This window comes from Ambystoma mexicanum, chromosome 12 (assembly GCF_040938575.1).
Source record: "Ambystoma mexicanum isolate Mex_15411 chromosome 12, UKY_AmexF1_1, whole genome shotgun sequence".
Classification (NCBI taxonomy): Eukaryota; Metazoa; Chordata; class Amphibia; order Caudata; family Ambystomatidae; genus Ambystoma; species Ambystoma mexicanum.
This window is the reverse complement of record NC_090936.1, coordinates 849,888,529-849,915,685: the sequence shown is the minus strand read 5'-3', so window position 1 is coordinate 849,915,685 and position 27,157 is coordinate 849,888,529. Positions and strand designations below refer to the sequence as shown.

Here is a 27,157-nt window from a genome sequence, read left to right as displayed (position 1 = left end):
GTTCATAGAGTTAAGTTTCCTTTTTAGGTGCTCAAAGGATTGTCTGGCTTTCTGGACTTCGCGAGTGTAATCTGGAAAGAAAGCAATTCTGGCTCCGTTAAATGTCATTGACCCTTTCGTTCGAGCCATTTGTAGGATGGCATCTCTGTCACGATAATTAAGAAGACTTGCAATGATTGTTCTCGGGGGTGCACCCTGGACCGGGTGACCCGCTGGCATGCGGTGTGCACGTTCCACTGAGAAAAGGTTCGAGAAAGTCTTTGGCGCAAAGAGGTCCGCCAGCCATTCTTCCAGAAAGAGTTCCACACTGGGTCCCTCCGTGCGTTCCGGCAGTCCTAGGATGCAAATATTATTGTGGCTGGACCTGCCTTCTCTCTCGTCAACTCGGGCTTCCAGGGTTTTCAGTCTGGTTAATGCTTGTGTAAGCTGTTGGTGCGTCCCCCCCCAGAGGTCATCCTCCACGCCAGAAATTTGTTGTTCCACCTCCCCGGTCCGAGACGAGAGTTTCTGGAGGTCATGGCGGAGGAAGGAGACCTCTGTGGAGATAGTGTGCATTTTCTGTTCCACCGAGGAGCGCGAGCTGGCGATGGTGGCCATTACGTCTTTTAGCGACAGAGGGGGATCCCCCCGTCGGGTCCTTGACGCTTATTGCTGTAGATGTGCTCGTAGCATATTGGTCCATTGTACTTTGCGTCAAGGTTTTCTTGCTCTTTTCTTTGCCCATGATGTTGCTTTGCGCGAGTCGTCCGGTGCAGGTTGGAGGAGCACTCCCTCTCGTGGCGTTGTTCGGACGTTTACCAGTGCTTGCAGTGCATTTGCTGTCGGCGTGTGTGGGTGTATGCTGTGTTTTATCTCAGTTTTGTCGCAGAAGCGTTCCCCTCCGGGTGCCTCAGGGCTGCGTATATATCTTAAATTCAGCCTGAGAGTCCCCACGCGGCTCACTCGTTGCCGTCTCTCACCGGTCGTCTGGAGTGGAAATATGGCACAGAGGGCGTCACTGCCCGTGTCTGCCTCACCCACAGAAGGAGTCCCGAGCTGCTCCCTTATCTGCAGGCGACGTCGCGCTGCTCCTGGTGGAGATTTGGCGGTCGAGGGTCGTTATCCGCCTCCGCTCGTCCCCGCTGTGGTTCAGCACGTCTTGATGGCGGCCATTTTGATTGGGCCCAGGCAAAGTTTCTGCCAGTTTTCCAACGCAGATAATTTGCATTACCCTTCACGGATTCGGCTCCTTTCACTGCGAGGCATTGCCCCGAGGTTCCGCCGGCCAGGGATGTCGTTTTTGAGCGTTTTCGCTTCCCATATCACAGGATATTGTGTTAGGCAGAAACCTGTGCAGTTCCCTTAGGGACCACTGCAAAAAGTTTAAGACTACAGGAGTAAGCAGTAAACCCAATTGGTAGCAGTCCGCACCACCCAGATTTACCTGGTAGATGTGGCTGAGCAGTCAGACTTCTCTCAAGAAGAGTTAGGCAGTATATAGAGTATACACACTAGGGCTAAAAATACAGTAGCACAAGTAAGCACTGACCAGAGCTTTGGTATAAAAGTATATAATTATTTATTTAAAAACACACTTGTAAAAATACACTGGCACTAATAAGTCAGGAAAGTTCAAACACAGTCACTATAAGTATATAGACCTCCCTAGTTAATTATTCGACAAGTCTAGGTTAAGACACCAATTATTTAGCAAAACAGAGGTGACCGCGCAACCGTAGATGGCACTCCAATAATTTGTTTAAAAAGGGAGAGAAAAGGCAGAATAGGAAAATAACACAGTACCAACACTTTTAAGAAACCACAGCAAGTCAAGAAAGGCAGGGTCTACTGTAGAGCAAAAAGTTCATAGGCCAGGCCCACTCTTGGAGAGAGCAAGGCGGAATGTGCCCAAGATTACACAGTGGAAATGCACTCAAAGTCTTTGCAGAAAAGTCAAAAGAGGTTGGATCAGTTCAGAAAGGTAAAGTTAGCAGGTCCGAGGTCAACCCAGGATAGAGAGTCAAGGATTTACGGGACACCTTGGACAGTCTGTTGCAAGGGAGACCAGGCGGGACACAGTACCTGAAATGGTGAGAAAGCTCCAGCGGGGGCAGTTGTTCCTGGCAGCGGGTGCAAGTCGGAGCTTCGTCCAGGGGAAGAGATGATCTCGACGTGGAGGAAAGTTGCAGGTCGTTGCACTGCCAGGGAAGAAACCAGCCGCAGAGTTTCCCGGTCAAAAGGTACTACCCTTTTATTCGCGGTAGTGGTGAAGCGTGGCTATCCAGCCGCCGGGGTGTGAGGCACGGGCGAAGCACGGGCGATTCGACCACGAGACGATCCAGGAAGGCGAAAAAGGTGAACTAGTTGGTCCCACCAGCTCAAGGGGAAGAAGACTCTCCTGGAAGAAGATCTCCTCTGTCGTCTGGGAAGTGGTGAGTTTCGTACAGCAGGGCCCCACCGGTGGTGTCATCGTTGTAGATGGCTCAGATTCTCCCCTCTTTGGATTCTTTAGGTCCTGTGGCGACTTATGAAGTTCCAGTCCCCAAATCCCTGCTTTTATGCAGCAAAACCCCCATTCATCAGCCTAGCTGTCACTCAAACATGCTAAGTGGTGAGCCGGGCGGCTCACCACTGGGCCAATCACACAAGAGTGCGACTTGAGTTGCCAAGGCACCTCAGTCCAGGGTGCCTAATCCCCTTCCCACACATCCTCTTGACCCCAGATAGAGTGGCACCATTTGGTGGGCTTCTGTGGAGAATCCTGCCAAAAAGTGGAACAGAGGGCTCGACTTGGGTTAGAGTTTCAGAGGCGAACACAAACGCCATTTTAAAACCGAGTCCTAGCAAAAAGACCCAACCGGGGAATAAATATTAAATAAATAACCCAGCGGTATCTTTAACATTGCACCAAAAAGTGGTGCGTTTAAAATGAATGGGAAAATCCCATAGGAAATATTCCGGTGAAATATTTTGCGTGGTATCCACTGCCACCAGCCAGAAACTCGACAAGGGGGGACTGGACAGTGCCCCCTTGGAAAACAGACCCAGGGGCAATCGAATTACCCCTACCAGTACTACCACAATATGATGGTTTGTTCTGGTTCTGTTCGCAATTTAAGACTAGTAAAGCCAATGGTGGCTTTACATGCCCTGGGAGACAGTAGTCAGTCCTAGGGTATGGAGTCTATGTTTGGGGGTCACTATGACACCTTTTGTTACTGCACTGAGGGTGCTGTGTAACACACATACCAAAAACACATGAAGCCCTATGGAGTAAAAGACCCCATAGCCAAGGACATTCTGAAATCATGCCTAAGAGTGAGAGAAAAAGAGTCTCACTCTTAGCAGGAGAAAAAAATAAACCCCAAAAATCCAGCAAAGCTGCTGGGGGACTCACTAAGTTTGGGAAGTTAGCCTTAACAGAGAATTCTCCCTAACATATTGCAAAATATTTCAGGTGGCTGCGGGAGCGCCGAAGAATCACGTCTCCATTGCACGCTCGCTGGCCACGCCCCGCGAATAAGTCCCATTTGACACCAGCTCAGTGGCTCCAGTTCATTGGAGCAGTCCTCAACACCCAGGTAGGGAAGGCTTTTCCCTACCTGGGTGTTGAGAGAGAAGTCAGTAACATAGCCCAGATGATGCTGTTGTTTCAGAACCACGCCACCCTTCCAGCGGCTTCCTTCCTCCACCTCCTGGGTCTCATTGCCTCCTGTATTTATCTAGTGCCAGAGGCCAGGCTGCATATGAGATCCCTCCAGGGGCTCCTGTGGGGCCAGTGGTCCCAGTATCTGGGAGCGCTCACATATCGCCTTTCGGTGTCCAGCCAGGTGGTTCATGAACTCCACTGGTGGAACACTTGCAGCAATCTCTGGCGGGGGAACCCTTCTGGCCTCCTTGGCCCCAGGCCCGAGTGGTCACAGATGAGTTCCTGAAGGGTTGGGGCCAAATCCTCACTGTGAGGATTTGCAGGTGAGCTGCCTCTGGTCTCCATCAGAAGCTAGGTGGCACATCAACAGGCTGGAGTTGCAGGCCATCAGGTTAGCCGTGAGGGCTTTTGCCCCATCTCTCAGAGGGAAGCATGTCCTCGTCCTGACGGACAATACAGTGACCATGCACTACCTAAACAAGCAGGGTGGTGTGCACCTCCGGCCACTCTGCACAGAGGCAATTCAGCTGTGGTTCTGGTTATGAGAGAACCAAATCTCAGTCTCAGCAGTTCATCTGGCGGGGGCAGAGAACACCTTGGCGGATACTCTGTGCAGGCAGATCACTGTCTCACATGAGTAGGAAGTGTGCCAAGAAGTCTTAGAGAAGATCTTCGCTCTCTGAGGTACCCCTGCAGTGGATCTGTACGCCACAGAGCCCAGACAGTTTTGCTCGAGGGAATTCCCAGTGAGTGGTGCACTATGGGAAGCATTTCTGGTGGACTGGATCTTCCCTCTCCACTATGCCTTCCCCCGATTCTCGTCATTCCTTGGGTTCTCAGGCGGTTGAAGAGATTCCGAGCAACCGTGATCTTGATCTCCCCAGATTGGGCGAGGAGAAAGTGGTACTCCGATCTCCTGGATCTGACCATCTGTCCACCTTTCCGGTTACCTCGGCGTCCGGATCTCCTGACCCAGTCGGAGGGTTGAGTGCTCCACCTGACCCCGGATTCCCTCAATCTACATTCGTGGCTCTTGAGAGGGTAAATAACGATGGCTGGGACCTCTCAGGGGGGGTACTTGAGGTGTTGCTGGCTGCACACGGACCTTCTACAAGATCTCTGTACGCATGCAGGTGGAGAATATTTGAGGCATGGTGCAGGGATCTCTAGCCCCTCCACCACAGTGATGGACTTCCTTCTGTCATTGGCTTCTCCAGGCCTTCAAGTTACCACAGTCAAAGGGTATTTGGTGGCCCTGTCTGTGTTCAAGAGGTCCCCAGATCAAGGTTCCTTTTTTACTATTCCGGTCATGGCCCAGTTTCTGAAGGGCCTTCTCAACATGATTCCGCCACCTCCATTTGTTGTCCCAGATTGGAATCTTAATCTGGTTTTGACCTACTTGATGGCGGCTCAGTTTGAGCCTATGCTCTCATGTTCTTTGTGTCTGTTATCTATAAAGTCAGCTTTCTTGGTCGCGATCACATATGCCAGGAGGGTTAGAAAGCTGCAAGCCTTGTGCTGCAAACTGCCCTTTCTGAAGTTCTTTCATGAGAAAGTCTCTCTTAAAGTCGGACCCGGATTCCTTCCTAACATGGTTTCAGAGTTTCATCTGTCAAAATCTATTGATTTACCTATCTTTACCCTCCTCCACATCCCTCAAAAGAGGAAGAGCGGTTCCACCGCCTTGATCCCAAAAGAGCATTAAGTTTCTATGTTGCTCACACATCCAAGTTTAGGAAATCAGACAAGTTGTTCATGGCCCATTCCTTGTCTAGAAAGGGTCTTGCTATCACTAAACAAACCCTGTCACATTGGATTGTTTTGTGCATATCCAAGTTTTACCAATTGGCAGGCAAGGCGCTTCCAGCGGGCATCAGTGCCCACTCAGCCCAGAGGGGTTTCAGCCTCTACAGCCCTCCAGAGAGGGGTTCCTGTTGGGGATCTATGCAGAGCAGCCACTTGGTCATCTTTACATATATTCACCAAGCACTATGCCTTGGATGTTGCACGGGGAGCTGATGCAAAGATTAGCAGGGCGGTTCTACAGAATCTACTGGTTTAAATCTTTCTTCCCTCCTCCGTTATTCTAACTGCTTGGGGAGTCTATCAAGATGATGAATCTGCGGGAGAAAAGCAATCTATTGAAGGAGAAATTACTCACCATAATGATCTTTCTATAGATTCTTCTCCCGCAGATTCCTCATCGACCCTCCCATCCATCCCTGCTCAGAAAGTTCTGTGGGTTGTCACTTCTGTCCAAACGAGAAAGCATCTGGTGATGGCTCTTGGATGACTACTTCTGTCTCATTCTTTAGAAGAAAAAAAAAGAGAAAAGAAACAATCTTTTCAATCATTGATGTGGGGGATCAACCTGTTGGGATGTATCTTAGTTAATGTTTTTATCGGCTGATTAGCCTTCTCCTGTGGTTTTTCCTTCTGCAGCATTCAAACGCGGGGGAAAAAGGGAGGAACTGAAGCATGGAGCGTAGTGACGTGCTATATATACGATGCCTGATGTCACTTACGGAGCCGGCGATGGAGAGCCGGACAAGACGCATCGACGATCGACAGCCGAGTCGATGTCCACTACGCCCCCTGTCAAAAAGTTTCTGAACAGCAGAGCTGGATATCTATCAAGATGAGCAATCTGTGGGAGAAGAATCCATAGAAAGATAATTACGGTAAGAAATTTCTCATCCCACTACTTCTCCCCTGGTTTCCAAATCTAGGCACCGCCTCTACCTCGGGGCCTGGTGCCCACAAACCTGGGAGGAGCAGGGGTCTGGATGTTCTAACAGGAAAGCGGCCCTTTAGTAGTTGCAATGAACAGAATCTTCAAGGGTCTTCAAAAGAAACAAGGAATAGGTTATGACCTGTATATTATGAGAATTCTTCCTCCCTCTGCCCTCCCCTCTCCCCAGCTCCTGTTCTCTTACCACTTTCTTGTCTCCTTCCTGCAGGGGTGAGTGGTTAGTGGTGCAAAGTGTGCTGGGTCTTTCTGTCTACAGTGAAGATCTAAGGTCGGTCAGCAACCTCCCTCTAGAAACACAGATCAGGAGGCAGTATGTAGTTACAGTGGCAGACAGATGGATTATGAACTATTCGCCTTCCTCCTCCTTCTCGCTGACCATTTTGAGATGAAAAGTCTTTTCCTGAAATGCAGTGAGGAGGGAACTGTAAGTGGTGCACGCTGCACAAGCACATACAGAACCTACCAGTTCTCTAAAGTGAGTGGGGCAGAATCCACCAGAAATACGGCCTGAGGCACTTGTTCTCCAAGGATGAGACTTCTTCCTGTGAGTGAGAAGGAGCGGGATGCAGAGGTCAGGTGATCTGCTGGTTCCCCAAAAATGATAAGGTCACGGGGAGGGAGGAGGAACAGGCCTAGGGATGGGACATGAGGGTGCCCAAGGAAAAAATCTAAAAGGGCAGTGTTAGGGGAGGGGACGGAATGGGGACTCTGGATGGTGCCATGAGAGTGCCTCTGAAAAGCATCCACATCGTCGTTGTAGTGAGGGAGCTGAACAGGGAAAATGACTATCCAAGACTAAGAAAACAGAGACATGCACATGCAATGTTAACAGGCACTTCCCTTTTACCCAACCTGCTTGTTTAATACTAATATTCTGATCCTTTTTTCATTTCCCTTGCCTATCAGTTTCTTCCAGTGGTTGCCATCTTGGAACTGGGTCTTTCTTATTTCTGTCTACATATTCTCCTTCGTAGCACCACTGTCCTTGTTATCCTGACAGCACTGAGCTGGCAGGACTCAGTCTCTCACGAGTGGAAGCTGTGCCAGGAAGTACTTTTGGAGATCTTTACCCTTAGGGGAACCCCTCAGGTGGATCTGTTTGCATCCAGTTTCAACAGGAACTGCAAACTGTTCTGCTCTAGGGAACTTCCTTAAAGAGGGTGCCTTTGTCGAGGGTAGGAACTTCCCATTGCTATATGTGGTCTCAGCGATCTCTGCCATTCCTCAAGTTATCAGGAGGTTGAGTAGAACTACCATGATCCTAATTGCTCAGACTGTGGCAGTAGGAAGTGCTGCCTGGGCCTTCTGGATATGACCATTGGTCCTCTGTTGCATCTTCCCGAGCGACCTGATCTGTTTTTGCAAGGTTGCCTACTCCTTCACCCAAGTGTGAGCAGGCTCAACCTGCATGCCTGACTTCTGAAATGTTAAGGTATAGGAATTGGGATCTTCCTGCGGCCGTTATGTTGCTGTTGCCTTTAGCCAGAAGACTGGGAACAACAGCATTGTACCGCTGCCTATGGAGGACATTGTGCAGCTAGTTCAGAGCTGAAAGTGTTGATCCTTTTCTGTGCAAGACTACAAAGGTCCAGTCATTCCTGTTGCATCTTGCCAGCCAAGGGTTACAGGTCGCGATGATCAAAGGATATCTGGGCCACTCTCAATCTTCATGCGCACGCCCGAGCAGGGGTCGTTTTTCAATATTCCCATTGTGATACTTTTCACCTGCCCCCTTTTCTAGTGCTGGTTTAGGACCTTAATTATTGTTGACCTTTCTGATTGGAGTGCCCTTTGAGCCACTGCATTCTTTTCCGCTCAAGCTCCTCATGTGGACGTTTTACCTATTTACCTAAAAAATCTGCTCATCAGCCATCTACCATATGCCTCACCCTTGTAAGGAAGAGGAAAGGCTCCATAAGCTCGACCCACAAAGGGTGTTGAGCGTCTACATCACCAGGGCTAATTTTTTCAGATTAGATTATCAACTATGTATAGAGTACAACACAGACTAATGCAACATAGACTATTTCTAATTTAAACAGTAAGAGAGGGAGAAGAGACATTGTTGGGATAGATGACATATAACTTTGCTTATAATATAAGATTTGTATATAGAGCTTCATGATGGATTCCTCCTGCTTCTAAGTGTTATAATGTTTTGTTTTATCGCTCAATATACTGGTACACAATTTATCTACATCTGCAGAATGTAAGGCTGAGTAATTACTGCGGGCATTCAAACATGTGACTGCTTGTTGATCACATCTCTGAATCTGTGCTATTTTACCTATCTATACAAGATACTTCACACTCCTTACCACTCTATTGCCTTTAGTGAAGTTCCTACACTGCTTTGTTTAAAAGGAACTTTAATAGGGTGTGTTTTTTCCTATATCATGTTTTTATTACCAATAGTAAAAACATACACATGGTCATATGCTAGTCTTCTGACAGAGAGGACTAAGTTTGAAAATATTTTGAAAGGAGTAATAGAAATCTGTTTACCTCTTTCTCATTTTTTTTTTCTTTTTTATGCTCTAGGATGGCTGAGCACAAGGGGAAATGCTATGTCCCAGAGAGCTGCCCATGCACTTGGAAAGATTGGGAGTATCTTTCGGGAGAGGTCATCTCCACCCCTTGTTATACCTGGTAAGTTTAAAGGAAACATCTCAGGAGTGAAGACTTTGAATTTGTAGATAGTGATTTTTACTTTGATTCAACTGTTAACAATTGAGGAGTTTCGTTGGCAAGATGCTTTTGTTTGCCATTACCAGGCTGTAGGCACACAAGTGCAGGATTCCTGTCTGAGTAGGCGCTGGACATAGCCATTAGGTAGGGGGTTTAACCAATAAATGCAAGCCAATTTATTTTATTTGATACTTGAAATAAAGCTGGAACCCCTGCCCAATGCTTAAGCATACACCTACTCTTCTAAACCAATCATTTTCTAGAATACTTGTAAAAGCTATTGTGGGTATTTATGCATTGTGTTTACAATTTTGTTTGACACTTGTTGAACATCCAGGGTTCCCTTCTTATCCCATATAAAGAGAGGTATAAAGAGAGGTAATGTGTCACTGTGGAGGAAACTACCCCAGCCAGCAGCCAATCAAACTTGGTTTGTTTGATTTCAGAGATTGCTTGGTCACCTAGGAAAAAGAGGTACTTCCAGTGTAGTGCTTTTTCATGTAACTGTGTCTGGTCTTGACAAGTTCAAATATTATCCTCATGGTAATGCAGATAGTTGTGACACGAAAATATAGAATAAAAACAATTCTGGCCCACAAGGATGTGAGAGCCATGGCATGAAATTAATATGTGTCCAATGTATCACACATATCGCGATCTCTAGTTTAGATGGATTATTGCAGCCTGGCCATTAGGCTTCAGTAGCCTGCCAAGAAAATGTTCTTAGGCTGCCAAAAGATGCCTGTATTGTTAGATGCTAAAGTTACATGGCAAGGTAACAGTTTATTTTTGGAGAAAGGACGTATACTATTTAGCATTCTAGTGTACAAAAATGACTATACGTACGTTTTATAATAAGTGTTCCATTAAGAACTATCAAATGCAGTATAGGCTTTGTTATGCTAGAGTTTATCATGTAATCCACAATATTTGTTATTTGACAACAGAGATTCGCCAAGGGTGTCTGATAACAAAGCTTTTACTGTGTTTAATCATTTATGCAATTAAGGCTAACTTCAATCCATGTACAGATCTGACATTGGGATGGCTATTAGGCTTGTATGGCTGAAGCAGGGCCAACGGATTCTGACTCATAAGAAATGGTATTAGCAGTGGCGTAATGCAAATTGAAGAGTGTCCCTGCAAAATGTATTGGAGCAGCCAATCAAGTTCACCAATCAGTCGTAAAATGCTATAGTATCGTAATGGGGGTGGAGGGGACTCTCCAACCGAGGGCTTGGAAGAGTCGAAATTACACCCTTGGGTAAAAGCAAAGGAAACTGTTATTTTCTTAATACTGTTTGTTTATAATCCACACTAAATATTATTTCTATTTTTATCAGACTTATAAATAGCTCAGCACAAACTCCACCACGTCTTGATACGCTAAAACACACAGTCTGAACCTGTACTAAAATCAGTGCAAGGTATCAGCATAATCCTTGACTCTGGGTCTGCGTGCTGTTGATAACTTGGGTATGGAAAAACCAATATTGAGGACTGTGGTGTGGCAGAAGTGCTGGTCATGTCATGGTTCTGCATGTAGCAGTGATGGGGAAAAAGAAGCCCTTTCAAGAACAGCAAGTTATTTTTTTTGGCGAGCTCTGACTAGAACCAATCATGTAGATGTGGGATACTCAATCCGGCAGCAGGTTCATGGCTCTAGGTCTTTGGGCTGTGCTTGCTTGGCGATAGTAACTCTGATTCAGGGACGTCAATTCACCAAAATGCCAGGGGTAGCGGAAGAGACATCACATACCTGATGTTATCACAGGAAGTGATGTCACATGACCTTGGATGGCATCAGTTCATCTTTAACCCACCAGAAGTGGCTTGCAGGCGTAACATACCAAATAGGTACTAAAGCAGACAATAATAATTTAGATACCAACCACCTTTCAGTAAGGGTGCTGCCTCCATATGCCATGGATGGGGTCAAAATATCATAGAGTTAGACTCAATAGAATCATAGGCCGAGGCACTGCCATAGATATGCCACTTCAGCATTGTATGGCCAGTTACTGCCATATTATGCTAGTTATAGCTGCATGTCAGGTTTTGTGATTATATGAAAAGTAGAGCCCCTACATTGCCAATTGGTGTGATACTACAGCATCCATAAATCCAGTAGATGCAAGTCACAAATAATGCACAGGAGCATTAATGCTTTGTTTCATGATAATGATTTGCTATTTATATAGTGCTTTCGCCAAAGCACTATACATAGCACATATTTAAATACAATTATCATTCCAACAGAAGTTGGTACTTATTTATCAACCTCTGAAGAATGAAAGTTTGAGTTGGCAGTGCCGGGATTTGAACCTGCGAAATGCAGATTACACGTAAATCACAGCAGCGAGCTCTGTACCCGCTGAGCTATCTTACCGCTTTATTATTGAAAATGCAATGCCACTATAAGAAAACATGTAAAAACTGGCTGCACAATGTAGGCTAGACACGTAATAAAACGTACCATGTTTTCTGTAGCCTTGATGATGCACAGTACAAACTGCCATGCCACAGTAAGACATAACTACGTGGGTTGCACCAAAATGGCACTCTAACCACGCAATAATACTTATCATGCTCACTTTATCATGGATGCCCTGAACAATGTGCCATGCCACAGTAAAGAAAGGCTAGACTGGCTGCACCCAAATGCCAGTCCAGCCAAGTAATTACACTTAACATGATTGCTTTTGCGGAGATGCCCAGTACAAAATGCCATGTCACAGTAATAAATTGCTAGTCTAGCTGCACCAAAATGCAAATCTTGGCGCGTAATAACAGTTATGATGCTTCATTATATATGCCAGAAAATATGCCATGACACAGAAGGCTATACTGGTTGCACGCAAATGGCAGGCTAGACAGGTAAGAACACTTATCATGCTTACTTTATTATAGATACCCAGTAAAAATGACATGACACAGTAAGAAATGACTAGACTGGCTGTGCCATAATGCCAGTCTAGCCACTAATATATATCAGGTCTGCTTTATCATTAATAACCTCTATATATTAGCACACCCCTCTCCTGCCCACCCTTCACACACATCCCTTCTTCCTCCCACTCTCCTCCTCCAACTCCCAAAATCAACACCTCGGCCCAATATTAAGTCAACGTCCTTCTTCCTCGTCCCAGTACTTATGTATGAGGCAAAGGATATGCAAGTACTCAGACGAGGAAGAGTGTGACTAGGAGTAATAAAGATTACTGGTAAGTAATCCGGGTATTTATCACAAGCACACACATTTCACACACCACATGTTCATTTACACATGCACTCATTCACCATTCACTCACACAAGCACGCCCAGCCACCCAAATATGCACTCATTCAAATATATAATACACACACTTCTACATTTCAAAAATAGATGTCCTTACCTTCCAGAATCCGTTGCTCCTCCTTTGCAGGCATGACTCTGGCTCCCATGCTCCAGCATCAACCTGTTATGCACTGCAGAGCACAGGAGCCAGAACCATCCATATCCTTGGCGGCAGGGGGCCTCGGATTTCAAAATAAAAATAATTAATTTTTGAAGTCACTCTGACTGACTTTAAAAAGAAATGATTTCCGTTACGAAAACCAAAACGGAAATAATTTCTTTTTGAAGTCAGAATGACTTCACAAAGAAATTCTTTCTTTTTGTAATACAAGCCCTGAGGGGTTGCAGATGCAATGCCAGGGTTCCCACGGGGTAACCAGCGGTAGCAGTACCGATCCCTTAATAGCCTGGCGACGTCTGCAGGCCTTAATAGCCTGGCGACGGTCACTCAAATCCCTTATAAGGTAGCAGGCAAAATTGATGGCCAGGTTTGGGCTGCACCTGATACAGGAGTGTTGGGAGATATGCAATCCAAATAAATAAAAGCCATTGCTGCTCATCCACTCACTAAAAATCCTTTTTCAAGCATGACTACCTTTTTTTCTTCCATGGTGCAGTAGTTCATCCTGAAACCCAACATTTTCAAAATATTACAAATATGTGCACATTAATACATGAATTCCCTACAAATGTGGTCAGTATTGCAATTGACATGTCTTGCTCCTGAATTTGTGAAGTTGAATTGCACCTACCTTTCTTCAGTCCTCCATGTAAGGAGACACATCTATTTGAATCTTTAACACTAAGGGGTGCACCCCATCATGCCTCATTGTTGAACCATTTCAAGAATTCTTAGTAGATCAAACACTACTTGTTCTTATGTGACTCAATTTGAATACAGTGGCCCTTGCTATCACTTCTGTTGTAAAGGTCTAGTCCCCTATTCTTCAGCACACATTTCCCTTCTAGCTCCAGCTGCAGTATTGCTCTTCCACCCTTGAACCTTCAGTAGCATACCTTGAATGAATTGCGCCTAGACTTGAACGTTTTGGGAATATCCTTCTCTGTTTTGTGCTTTCTGCTTTACGCCATCTTTCCCAAATCACTCTGATTCTTCCAACCATGAAAGTGTGCTTTTTTCAAGAACGCAAACTTCACTGTAATAAGAATGGATCTGGGGCATGTGGTAAGTCAGAATCAGGAGACGGACAAGGTGGCATTTTCAGTCAAAAGGTTCTTTATTAGAACACCCAAAACGTGGTTGTCCCTAAGGTTCTTGGCCATATTTCTAAAGAAAAGTCAAAAGGAGTGCTTGCCAGGATGACCTACAATGTAAATAAAGCCCACTGTCCAGAAAACCTATTCTCACATGATTACTGTCCCTACCACTGTGAACACAAAATGCCTAACTTTAACAAAAGAAGAATAATGGATTCTGCCCACAAAAATTAAATGCTGGCTGGTTTCTGACCCCAGCTTGATGTTTCTTTAGCACAACAATTGGAAAAACAATGGGACCCCTTGCCCAGTGGCACAGTTCAAATCAGAAGAGCAAATGCCTCCTCAAGCTTCCCTACTTGGGGATCGGTGTCTTGATCAAACAAAGGGGCATCTTGCCCTGTAGCACAGTTCAAAACAGAAAAACAAGTGTGTCATTATGTTTTCCCTCCTTAGGAGTGTCTTTCTTTCTTAGTTTAGCCTCATTCTGCTTGGTTTGGTCAGGCACTTTTTATCAGTCTCTTGTTTTCTTCAAAAGTAGGGTACCGCCTGGTTCCTAAGTCCATACCAGGTATTATGCTTGGTTTTCCCTACCAAATAACTTCGTGGTAGTCTCTCTAATGACTTATCTCCTGGGTTTCATCCATTTCTGGGGCCTGTAGTCTCACACCCAGCCTTGGGGACTCGTTTCGTTCACCCCGCCTTGGGGTCGGATCTCTCTCCCTCCGCCTTGGGGTCTGATTCATGTCACCTCGCCTTTGGGTGTCATTGCTCTCACCCCACCTTGGAAACTGACATTTTCATATAATGAAAATGTTGAATCCCCTCATTCCCACTACCCACCCTCCCTTTACCCCCTAAAATGATCCCAAAATACCTGAACTTACCTGTCTTCTGCTCCCTGTGTTGGTCATCTCCCTGTAACGTCAGTTCCACCTCCCAGTTATGGGTTGAAACTGACGCTTGACACCCCGCTACCCCCAAACCCATAATGTCGAACAAAGGAACCAGGCGACACCCCTGCAACCCCTGCTCCCTTTGTTTGACATTATGGGATTTCGATTTTGTTGTACAGCCTTAATTCGATTTTTCTCCAGTATTATTGGGCAATATCGTTTATATCACCCCGCCTTGGGGTCCGAGGTCTCTCAGCCCGCCTTGGGGATTGGTTTCTCTTACCCCACCTTAGGTCTTATTTCTATTACCCCACCTTGGGTCTCACATCTCTCTCTCTTACCCCACTTTGGGGTTTCAGTTCTCGTGGCCTGCCTTGGGGTCACGGGCCCCGTCACCCACCAGTGGTTTCATTGCTCTTTGACGTCTTAGGGGTTTTTAGTCTCTCACCCAGCTGTGGGGTCTGGCTGGGCCTTTCTGCCCTCCTCCGGGTTCCCTGGAATGACTGCGTACCACCCATCTCTGTGTGGTGCTCCTCTGGTCTGGCCTTCGAATAGGCCAACTTGGGTTTCCTCCAAGGGCTTCTCTCTACCATTCTGCGTCATATGGATCTGTTGCTCCCTTCATGCTTTCTCCCAGCAGGACTTCAGCACAAGTTCCACATTCCGCCATTTGCTCACTGCTTTAGCATTTTCCACTGCTTGGGATTCTCGTCAGCTGTACATCTCTGGCCAGTGTCTCGGCAGTGCTGCTGAGGTTTGAGCAGGTTTGAGCCCTGCTTTGATCTGCCAGACCAGACGTGCGCTGGCTTCTTATTGCCACACCTCCCAGCAGGGGGTCTCTGCCTCTGCAGCTCTGCGGGCTCCTCTTCTTTTGTGTAGCAATGCTGATTGGGTCTTTATCTTCCTCACAACCAGGGTGTGGGTCTATTTCCCAATCTCCTTTCCAAGTTGAGGATGGTGCCTGAAAAGATCAAAAACCATAGCATCCATTAGTGTAGGAAGTTGTAAGTAATTGTACAAGTTAACACCCATAGAAGCAACGCATCTCTCAGTTTCTTGAGACAAGGGAGAATAAGACATGTGCCTGTTTAGAGAGAAGACAACACTGGGGTGGCCATTTTACCACATTTTATACTGCATTTCCCCCCTAACTCTTAACCCGCAAGCCTCAAATTCCCTTTTACTTGCACCCTAACAATGCACACCCCATAATAAAATGCTGCAAAACAATGTGGTAAACCGGCTCTTCATCAAATGCTGTAAACGGCTGTAATGAGCTGGATGGACACCAGAATCCGTAGAACAAAGGGATATTTTACAAGCATGGTTAACAGCAGTTTAAGGATCAACGATGTTCTGTAACTACATCGAGAGTGAATATGGACAGTGAGCTAAGTCACTCACTTCAGAAAAGGCTAACCAAAAGATGGAATCCTACAGATTTATTCTTCAACCCATAGTCCTAATCTAAGTGAAATATATCCAAAATACCAGTGATTATACATGCTGTGTTTGGTGGGAAGTGAACGATTCAACCACCTGCTCTAGCACCGCACAATAATACATGTTTATATAGTGACTGCTATCGCAGATTAGTCTTTTCAAGTCACTGTAAATATAAAGTGTTCATATGGAGCAATCTAATGTTACTCAATGTATTGACTTCAGAAGAATTAAGGGATGAGTCAGCTCTGCTGGCATTAAGACTTGCCCTCTGCAGGCCACACAAGACATCTTATCTCATTGAGCCATGTGCCTTTGCACACCTTTTATAGAAATGATTTAGCAATTTCTACTGGTTTAGATAATACAGATTTCTCATTTAGTCTAGTGTATCCTGGTTGTCTTCATGGACCCTATGTGCCTCAAGGTGGCTGATGTTTTTATTGCTGACACAAAGAAAATGACCCATTTGGTCTAGAAATTGGAGGATAATGTGTAGTAACTTCTGACCCCCTAATAAGATTTAGAGCTTTGCTAGCTTGACACACTATGGGTCTCATTACAAGTGTGCCTGTCTGGAATAAATGCCGGTAATTCCAGCTCTGGCATTTTTTCCGGAGTGGCAGACTTCAGGTCTGCCGGTGGGGGCCATAGATCTCCCGGCAGGCCTGACCTGTCGATAGATCAGGCCTCCAGTGGCAAAGAAATGCTGCAATTACCGGCATCGGTAATACCGGTGCCGGTTATTGTGGCAATCTCATCCCGTGGAGTCCTACACCAGTGGGATACCGTCAAACCTAGAAGGAGGGCCTATAGCTAGGCTTTTTGGATTTCAGCAAATTCCTATTCCATCTTATTTCTGCGTCCAGAAAGAATGTTTCATTCTAGGGGTTTATCCGAAAATGTCAAAAAATGGCAGCACTGAAATTGCGGGAGGTGGATTACTGTATTAAATTGAAAATGAAAAGCAAAGTCAGTTGTGGTGCTAGTAGACAATGGGCCTCATTACGACTCAGGCGGTAAGGGTTTTACGGCGGCGTAAACAGCGCCGACCCTTACCGCCTGAGTACGAGGTCCCTTAGCGCCATGGCGGATTTAACACCTGCTTTTAGCAGGTGTTAAAATCCATGGCGCTAAGGGACCAAGGAGTTAATTACGCCACCGTAATTTACGGTGGCGTAATTAACGCCTTCCCCACTCCCATTATGCCCTATGGGGCAAAAATGGGAATGGGGAAGGGTAAATGGGGATTGGGGACTTACCGCCCCGCCGACCTCGGAATGGGGCGGTAAGTCCGCCTACCACCATGGCGTAAACGTAGTTTACGCCATGGTGCTAAAGTCACGGCCCAGGCGGTAACTTACCGCCTGGGTCGTAATGAGGCCCAATGTCAGACATGTTTGTACCTTATCTGATTAAAACTCAAATAGGTTATATGATATATCTACCTTCACAATTATTGACTGTGTGGACCGTGTATTTTAAAATTGAGCAATTTGGAGTTCGTTATTGGATTCCTGAAGCTTCAGGGCTATACAAAGTAATTTGGCCACTTGTCAGAGATGGTTCAAATGGACTTCTCGAGCAAATTGTGCTTGAATTCCAATGATCCTCCCTCAAACACTAGTCTTTTCACGTTTTGTTGGGGAAATGGATGTAGTAACGTCACTTAATGCAACATTATTTTGTACATTTCAGTTGAAAAATAGCAGAGCTATGTCTGTCATTTAAAATCCATGATACCCATAAATTAAATATTCAGCTCTTTTTTTAAATGGTTTTAGAATCTATGTAACCGTCCGCTTAGTAAATATGCAAACTTTGTTTTTACCAAGGGCTTAGTTGTAATCTATGTGATGAGATGTTTAGTTACCCACAAGTGTTTTTTAAAACAATGGTTGTTTAGTCCTTTGTACTATATACAGCTTTGAACATGAATGTATAAATAAACCCACCTCATTCCCTGTACACCATGATTGCTAACTTTGCATAGAGCATACCTTAGGGTCCACTGCAAAAGGTATTTGAGCTTTTTTTTACCTTGCCTTATGTCAGTCAACAGGAGCCCACCAATATCTTATTTCATAATAAGGGTTGCGTCAGTATAATCTGTGATGTTTTTGCTTCAAAATAATTATGCATAATATTTATGCAGCAATACAAGATTCACTGTTGTCTACATTGGAAAAACACAGTTGTCCATGATTTTTTTGTGGGAAGCAATGGTTAGGCACTGATAAACACATTTTTCGAAGAATGTTGAAAACCCCAAGAAAAAAAACGGAATTGGAAAAACATAAACACTGAAAGCAGGAAACCATAGATATATCTCACAGTTGACCAACCTTAAAAGGGATTATTCTTTACATTGACTAATATATGTCTGTCTAGGATGCTGAGCTTACTACCATAATGTTGCTTCTTGGTTGCCTTTCAGTGATTTGTATTCTGTTAAAATCCAATGAAGTATTATTACAAAAAGGAAAGAATTCCACTGCCGATATGGCTTCAGTGGTGTAGAATATGAACATTTACTTTATCCATCATGCTTCACCTTATTTTATCAGCTATCTGTGCCTCTATTATTTTTCCTATTCAGTCCACTCTATTTAGTTATAATGTAATTTAATAGGTTGGCGTGGATTGATTGTATTGTATTGTATTTTTTATTTATTTATAGAGCGCACCGGGCCGTTAGGCAACTGGGCGCTTGTGGAAATCTTAAGTTACAGTTACATAAATATCTTACATTTCTTATGTTGCAGTTACAGTTTGTCGTTGCATGAACATTTTACAATTTCTTATATTTGTGGATATCTGAAATTACAAGTTACATAAATATATCTTACATTTCTTATGTTACAATTACAGGTTATCATTACATACAAAAATTACATTTCTTATGCTTCAGTTGCAGGCAAATCGTACAAGTAACATACAGGATATTAGTATATATTTACAGTTATCGGTAGCATAGAAGGGATAAGGGGAAGGCAAGGGGTGAGGGGAGAGGTGTCTGGAAGACCGGTTGTTCAGAAGAGAGGTGTCAGCAATCGTTGGTTTGTAGCCAGAGTTTAACATTGGTTTTGAACATGTGAAAGGAGGGAATGGCTCTAAGTAGATCCCGAATAGAGTTGCATAGATTTGCAGCCAGGACTGGGAAGCTTGAACCTCCAGTTCGTTTCATCTTCAATTTAGGGATTTTGATGCTATTGGTTTGGGCGTTTCTAATGGGGCGTTCAGATGTGTGCCTGGTAAATAACATGGCGTCGGTGCACAGCCATTTTGGACACTCATCTCCCATCATGGTAATAAAGAGTCTGCGTGTCTGTGGGCCTCAGATGAAACCAGCATTTCAGCAGCAGAAGCAGAGTAAGGTCACATAGCCACACAAATATTATGGCTGAGCAGACTTTATGTGGAAAATAGTTAGTGTATTGTCCACTGAAGGACGAATAAGGAGACGGAGTAGGAGCGTCCTACAGGTGCATGATAAAGGGTTCTGGGAATGAATGCGAGGAGAAGGGCACTGGGTTTTTCCACTTCTGACTGTTTTTTTCCACCCTCTGTCCCTTCGACTTGTGATCTGCTCTTCGGCCGAGGGCAGACACAACTGAGAAGGGCGGGGAGTGGGCATTGCGTGGCAGAGTTAGTTAGAATCTTGGTCCCCGGGTGATGAAGACTTGCTGAGAGATAGGACGCTCTCCCTCAGACCCCGTTAGCGTGATCTCTTTGCCTACCTGCTGAGCGACTAAGCAGTGTTGTAGTGGCCAAGATGAAGGTGTCGTCTGCTGCCTGTGTAACAGTGATGCAATTTTTATCTATCTTTTCTTATATCTAAGTATATGTTTGTTCACATATGCTGAGTTCATATATATATATATATATATATATATATATATATATATATATATATATATATATTGTATGAATAAAGGGCCTGTAACAAGCCATTTGTTGTATTATAACAATTGGCCTATGTGTGAGTTGTTGACTGTCTGAGTCCAATAACTTGTTTTGCCAGGGGGCCGGGGAAACCTAAGTGTAAGTGTTTTCCTCACGTGGCCTTCACTTCATCACCCGGGGGTTCAGATTCTAACTAACTCTGCCACGCAATGCCCACTCCTTTATGGGGACATATCTCCGCCCTTCTCAGTTGTGGCTGCCCTCGGCTGAAGAACAGATCACAAGTCAAAGGGACAGAGGGTGGAAAAAAACAGTCAGAAGTGGAAAAACCCAGCGCCCCTCTCCTCGCATTCATTCCCAGAACCCCTTATCATGCTGCTCCTCCTCCCTCTCTGTATTCGTCCTTCAGTGGACAATACACTAACTATTCTCCACAGAAAGTCTGCTCAGCCATAATATTTGTGTGGCTATGTGACCTTGCTCTACTTCTGCTGCTGAAATGCTTGTTTCATCTGAGGCCCACGGACACGCAGACTCTTTATTACCATGATGGGAGATGAGTGTCCAAAATGGCTGCGCACCGACGCCATGTTGTTTGAGCTCACATTTTGCACAAGCATTAAATTCCACCCCTTGGACAATCAACTACCATAGCCCGATGGGTGTGAAGGGGACACCAAGAAATGTCTAATCATTCTCCATAAATTAGGAATACATGAAGCACAACAACAAAAGCAAATTACTACGATAGCAATACCAAAAAGCCAAACCAATAAGGAACGCAGTGCTTCTGGAATCCACGAGAATTGGTTTTCACACCAATCCCGTCCTGATCTTCTGTAACTCGGGCAAATAAATCCTTTATACCCGCAATATGCTTTTCAATAGAAAGGGAATGGTCACCTAGGTCAAAATAACACATACCTTCCACTGCCAATTCAATCTCTAAAGAGCTCTTTAGTATCCTAAAGGAGCTTGACTCCCCAGCACCTCCTTCCCAGGACTGCACTAAGGATGCAGCCTGGTGCACAAAAATTCAGCAAGCGCTAGCAGACAAAATCACCTTGCTCCAAAGCAAGATTGAATCTAAAAAGACTAGCCTCTCAAACTGCCATCACCCAAAACCTGCGCTAGAGAAAAGGCAGCCGCAATGCAAACCTTTTTTTGAGTTCTCCCAAGTAACACCGAAAGAAGTGGAAGACATCATAAAAAGTCTGAAACCTTCTCATTGTCAAGGCGATATATGCCCAGCCTCCATTATCAAGGAAGGAGCCAAAGAGTTAGACCCTTTCATCACCACACTGATAAATTCCTCTTTCAATTCCAATCAAGTCCCCAACAATCTCAAGGAAGCCTGGGTTATGCCACTCCTAAAGAAACCAAACCTGGACCCAAACATTCCAACAAACTACAGGCCCGTTTCTACCGTCCCCGTCCTCTTAAAAATCCTGGGCCGCGTTGCATATCTGCAAATTCAGAAGCACTTAGAGGAAAACAATCTATTAGGCCTCAGGCAATCTGGCTTCAGGCCGAGGCATGGGACGGAGACAGCTCTCTTAGGCTTGAAGATCCAATTAAACGAGGCAAAGGATAAAGGCAAGCTAGCGATCCTCCCACTCCTAGACTTGTCAGCAGCCTTCGACCTTGTCGACCAACAAATTCTAACTAGGCATCTCACCTCAGCTGCAGCCTTCTCTTCCAATGCCCCGGACTGGGTCAACTCCTTTCTCTCCAACCGAACCACCAGAGTCTTTTCTCCTTCAGCCTCAGCTGACCCGAGCCCCACACTCTGTGGAGTCCCTCAAGGTTCATGCGTGACACCCTCGCTCTATAACATATTTACGAAGCTCCTCTTCGTTCCACCAGACAATTTGGGTGTCGTCTGCACCAACTATGCAGATGACACCAAAGTCCTCATCCCCTTCACAGGTTGCTATGATGAAGACTCTAAACTATTGAATGACATATACCTAGAAATCCAGGACTGGATGGCCACCAACAGCTTATGCCTTAACGATGATAAAACTGAGCTCCTGATTGTCGGTTCCCAACAACGCCTGAACAAACTTGTCCACAGTTACTCATCCTTCAACATTGACAGTAATGTGATCAAGGTCTCCAAGGAAATAAAAATGCTGGGGATCTATCTCGACTCAACACTGTCCCTCAAGAGACAAGTCAGCTCCATAGCGGCTTTCACAGCCTACACCAACAAATTAATCTATAGCTGAAAATCCTACTTGTCTACCAGTTGCTGCCTAACGCTAGCCAGAGCCTTAGCATTGTCAACAATTGACTATTGTAACACACTCTTTCTAGGCTCCTCTGAACACAATCTAAACAGGCTACAGGTCCTTCAAAACAACTCCTTGAGAGTAGCACTTAACCTACAAAGATCCAGCCATATCTCTACTCTCAGACGAAAAGCCAACTGTCTGCCAGTCCGTGACAGAATCACGCTCCCCACCCTGGTTATCACGCACAAGTGCCTCCTGAATACGGCTCCTAAATACCTGTCCGACAAAAACTAAATCTGTAAGCACCAATCCTCTCGTACCACCAGATCTGCCCTATCCCACTGCCTCGCAGTACCCAGGTTCAACCTAAAAACCGCGCCAAGATCCAGCTTCCCAGTCCAAGCAGCCAAATGCTGGGACTCCATACCCCTTATGTTCAAACTAGAGCCCTCCCTCCTGTTGTTTAAATCAGGAATCAAAAACTGGTTGATCAACATGCCTCTCCAATGAGGTACCCCTCAACCTTTTCTGATTACCACCCCAAATTTCTGCTCTATGACTTTCTGATTGCACTTAAGTTTTTGATTGTTGTAAATCCTTTCAGGGCATGACCTACCTTTAACCATTGGTTCACCCTCACTGCTACTGTCTCATACTTTTCGCCATGTATGTAACTACTAAAGTTTTTCCAGTGCCCAGTTACCTCAGGGTTCGTTGCACGATACAAAAAATAATAAACAGAAAAACCCCTTAATTATGCTTTAAAAACAAATAGTCTATAGCAGCTCTGTTCTGCAAAATAGCTTTTCTAACGTTTCTATTATCTAGCAGTAGTTTAGTCAGAGCTTGCGAGGTTTCATTAAGCCCTCTAACCATCAAACAGGCTAATTTAATCATAGTTTATAACCCCCAGCTGCTAAGCCCCAAATCCCAATAATGAAAATGGCTAATGCTAACACTTCTGCTTCAGAAAGTAAACTCACTTCAGAATTGCAGTCTGGCGCTAGAGCAGTATATGAAGCAGCACGTATGGAACGTCCAATAATAGGTTTTAAAGGATAGATCATTAAACCAAGACGTGCCAAAGCATATGGGCCACATGAAATATTAGTAGGGATGTAGGAATAAGTGAAATTCCCACATGAAAATAACCAACCAGGGGGAAGTTTTACATGACTTAGGTGGCTAGCGGTAGAAATAGTGAAATTACAAATCATACTGTTTGAAACATCATTACAAACATTGATAGATCTTGTACACAAACGTTGCTCAAAATCAGTACCTTTCACATTTGCATTCATTTTTAGTTGCTGACATTTACCTATGTAGCAAGGATTCTTTTTTTTTTAAAACAATTTTTATTGATTATAACAACAAACCAAAGTGAACCATAACAAAACAGAAACAAACCAACCCCAGAAAGTGAACAACGTTTAGATATTTCAAGTCTCTTGTGCTGTTTCTATGCTGTGTCCACTGCCTTCCCCTTACCCCCCCCCCCTGATCCTGTTTCCACACCACCATCCTCTCCCACTGCAACTGGGGATCCCTCTTCCCCTTCTTCCAATGAGGAATCAACCTCCTCTAGGCCAGTCTGGACAGATCCCGATAGCGTAGCTACTAAGTGTCTCTAGGCCATCAATGTTTCAGCTCTCCCTCCCTCTATTAGCTGCTTCGCACCACACCACCGTTTCTGCATCTGCCCATTTGCAAAGGTCGTGCCACCACACTTCAGCTTTTGGACTACCCTTGCTTTCCAGGTCATGGCTATTCTACGCTTTGCCAGTATGTAAGCCAGGTCTTTAAGTTTACTCACATGATTTAGCTTACGCGGCCTGGGGAACCCCCCCACCGTGCACGCCCGCAGAGATTCCACATCCAGTCTTATCTCTTTCTCCGCCATGAGGTGGGCTATCTCACTCCAGAATCTCCTTGTTTCAGGACATGCCCAGAACATATGTACTAGTCCCGTGTCCACCTCCCCACATTTAGGACATGATTGTGTTCCTGCGTTCTTAAACCTTGCAATCTTCTGATGGGCCATATAAGCCCTGTGAGTAATATATAACTGGATTTGTTGCAACCTCGCATTCCTGGACACCTTTTTCTGTTATCTCTCTACCCTACCCCCACAGCCCATCGCTCATAGGTACCCGAGCTTCCTCCTCCCAGTCCCGTCGCAACTGGCTCACCTCCTTTCCCACTCTGGACATCAGTAGTTCATAAATTCCAGAGATCTCATGGCCTCCGTCCGACACATCATAAAACATCTCCATAACTGTGTCAGGCTGGCTTTCCAACACTATCGATGGCCAGGTGTATTTTATCCTCTGCAGTAGTCTAATATATGTGATTTATTGTCCCTGGTGTAAGCCAGTGTCAACTACCAGTGTGTTGAACTCCACCACCTTCCCCTCCTGCCGCACATCCCCCAACGTTGCAACGCCCATCGGTTCCCAATGTCTCTGGACTGTCTTACATAATTGCTCATCCACCCCATTCAGTGCCACTAGTGGTATCTGTGGGGAACATAAGAGCGGATTCTCCATGGCCCGGCAGGCTTTTTGCCGTATCTTCTGTCCTAGGTCTAACATTCTTGACCCCCCTCTTCCTGTGATTTTGGCACCCATTTCGATTCTTTCAGGAAAAACGGACCGCACTCGGCCCTCAACAATCTGGACTCAGATGTGGGGTCTTCTGATAACCACCTCGCCACGTATTGTAATTGACCAGCCAGATAGCAAATCTCGAAGTTGGGCAATTTAATACCTCTACGGTCGCATTTGTTCTGCAATTTCCATAGTACTACTCTATTCCTAGTATTGTGCCATATGAACCCCCTGCATATTCCCTGGATTTTAAGAAAGAATCGTCTGGGTATCCAGAATGGTATATTTACAAAGTAGTGTAGCAGCCTAGGCAGCACCACCATCTTCAGCAGTGCCATTATACCCATCATAGTCATTTTGCCCAAAACCTCATGCTGTTTTCAATACTGGTCACCGCCTTCTCTATGTTCTGCTTGTGTTTGACCTCGATGCTGTGATATACATCGATCCCCAGGTATCTAAAAGTCCCCGTCTCCCATTGTATTGGTAGCACCGGCAGCTTCTCCCGCGATATCCCTTCATATCTACCTAGGGGAAATATAATGATTTCTTGGGGTTCACTGTTATGCCAGGCAGCGTCACATACCGCTCCATTACTTCCAGGATATATTGTAGGTTCTCTTCAGAATATTTCAAATATTATAGCATATCATCTGCATACATTGATATAAGATGTTGCCCTCCTTTCTTGTTAATCCCCACCTCCCCATATTGTTGCCTCAAATATATCGCCAGTGGTTCCAGTGCTAGGATGAATAACATTGGGGACCACGGGCATCCCTTTTTGGTGCCTCTACCAAGTGGCCACCGATCTGAGATGATCGCTCCCGTTTTAACACGAGCCAGTGGTTTACTGTGCAGCAACTGGACCCACCTCAAATATTTGGGCCAAATCCCATATTCCTTCAAGGCCGACATCAGCCAAGGCCATCTGACAGAGTCAAAGGCCTTTACTGCATCTAATGAAATTATTGCAGTCTCCTGGGGTCCTTCTCCGACTGTTCTATAACATGATGAAGCCTTCTGAGATTATCAGATATGTTCCTGTGCGGAACATACCCGATCTGGTCTGGATGTATGAGTTTATGAATGACCGGTCTCAGCCTGTTCGGAACACTGCCATGCGTATCTTGCTATCTTGATTAATCAGGGATAGCAGTCTGTATGACCCGCAATCCATGCATGGTTTGTTAGGCTTAAGGAGCGGGATAATAATTGCTTCCCTCAGGGACTCCGGTAGCGACCCCTTATCTAACACTTCGTTCAGCATCGCAAATAGTGGGGGGAGTAACACTGCTTTGTATGTTTTGTAGAACTCGCTGGGGAGTCCATCTGCCCCAGGTGCTTTACTAGTGGGTAGGAGTTTGATCACTGCTTCCAATTCCTCTAGTGTGATTGGGGCCTCTAAGTTCTCCCTCTGCGTCACCTCCAGTTTGGGAAGGCCGATGTCCTTCAATGTTTCCACCATATCAATCTCCTCTCCCCAACATCCATATATAGTCGCTTGTAGAAAGCCTTTATCTAGCAATTATCCATCCAACCCCTGCGCCGCTCTAATTGTTTGTCTGGGTGTTTCACTCTTATACAGCCAGGCTAGAAATCTGCCTGGTTTATCCCCCTCCGCGTGCTGCCTTTCAACATATTTTTTATAGTTCAGGTTGCACAATCTCTCCCAGCACCCTCTACAGTCCTGTTGCAACTGACGCATGTTCTCAATCTCTTCCTGAGAATGTTCACCCTTGCCCATTATTGTCTCTAGTTTCTTTTCTGCATCCTGCAACTCCTGTGTTACTCCACCTTGCAGGCCTTTGGATTTAGATATCGCCGCCCCTCTCATCACACCTTAAATGCCTCCCATAGTGTACCTGCTGATTCTACGCTCCCGGTGTTGTGTACAAAATATTCCTCTATTTCTTTCCTGAGGCCTTCTCTGAAGACTGTATCTTTTAAGGCTTTGGCCCTAAGTCGCCATGTCGCGATCCGCGCTCTCAGTGGTGAATACTGCCATGTGACCATCAGCGGCGAATGGTCTGAGAGGACTCTCGCTTTGTATTCTGGCTGCTCTAGTTCCCCCATCACCTCTGGTGTGGCAAATATATAGTCTAACCGCGTGTGTAGGTTTTGTGGGGCCGAGTAGTGAGAGTATTGCCTATCTTGTGGGTGCTGCATCCTCCATATGTTAGCTAGTCAACAATCACCCAGTAGTGTCTTCAAGGCTTTAGCCACTGGAGTAGGCCTCTCTATCTTCTCATCTAATCTGTCAAGTTTGGGGTCTAATGTACAATTGAAGTCCTCTGCCCAAATGACAGCCACCCCGACATATGGGTTTATCTTCCCATATAGGGTCCTAATATAGCAGGTGATGTCTTGGTTTGGGGCATATTTGTTGATAATGCTCAGTTCCCTATTCTCTACTAGTCCTCTTATTATCACCATCCTTCCA

The 27,157-nt window shown here is 45.3% G+C and overlaps 1 protein-coding gene across 1 annotated transcript in view; it reads left to right on the top strand.

The window, feature by feature from the left end:
* OTOGL (otogelin like) overlaps nucleotides 1-27,157 on the top strand; it is a 1,792,821-nt gene that overhangs the window by 848,222 nt on the left and 917,442 nt on the right. Inside the window, exon 24 of the mRNA XM_069629328.1 lies at nucleotides 8,922-9,029. Coding sequence (XP_069485429.1) covers nucleotides 8,922-9,029 — 108 coding nt within the window. The remainder of the gene's footprint in view (nucleotides 1-8,921; nucleotides 9,030-27,157) is intronic.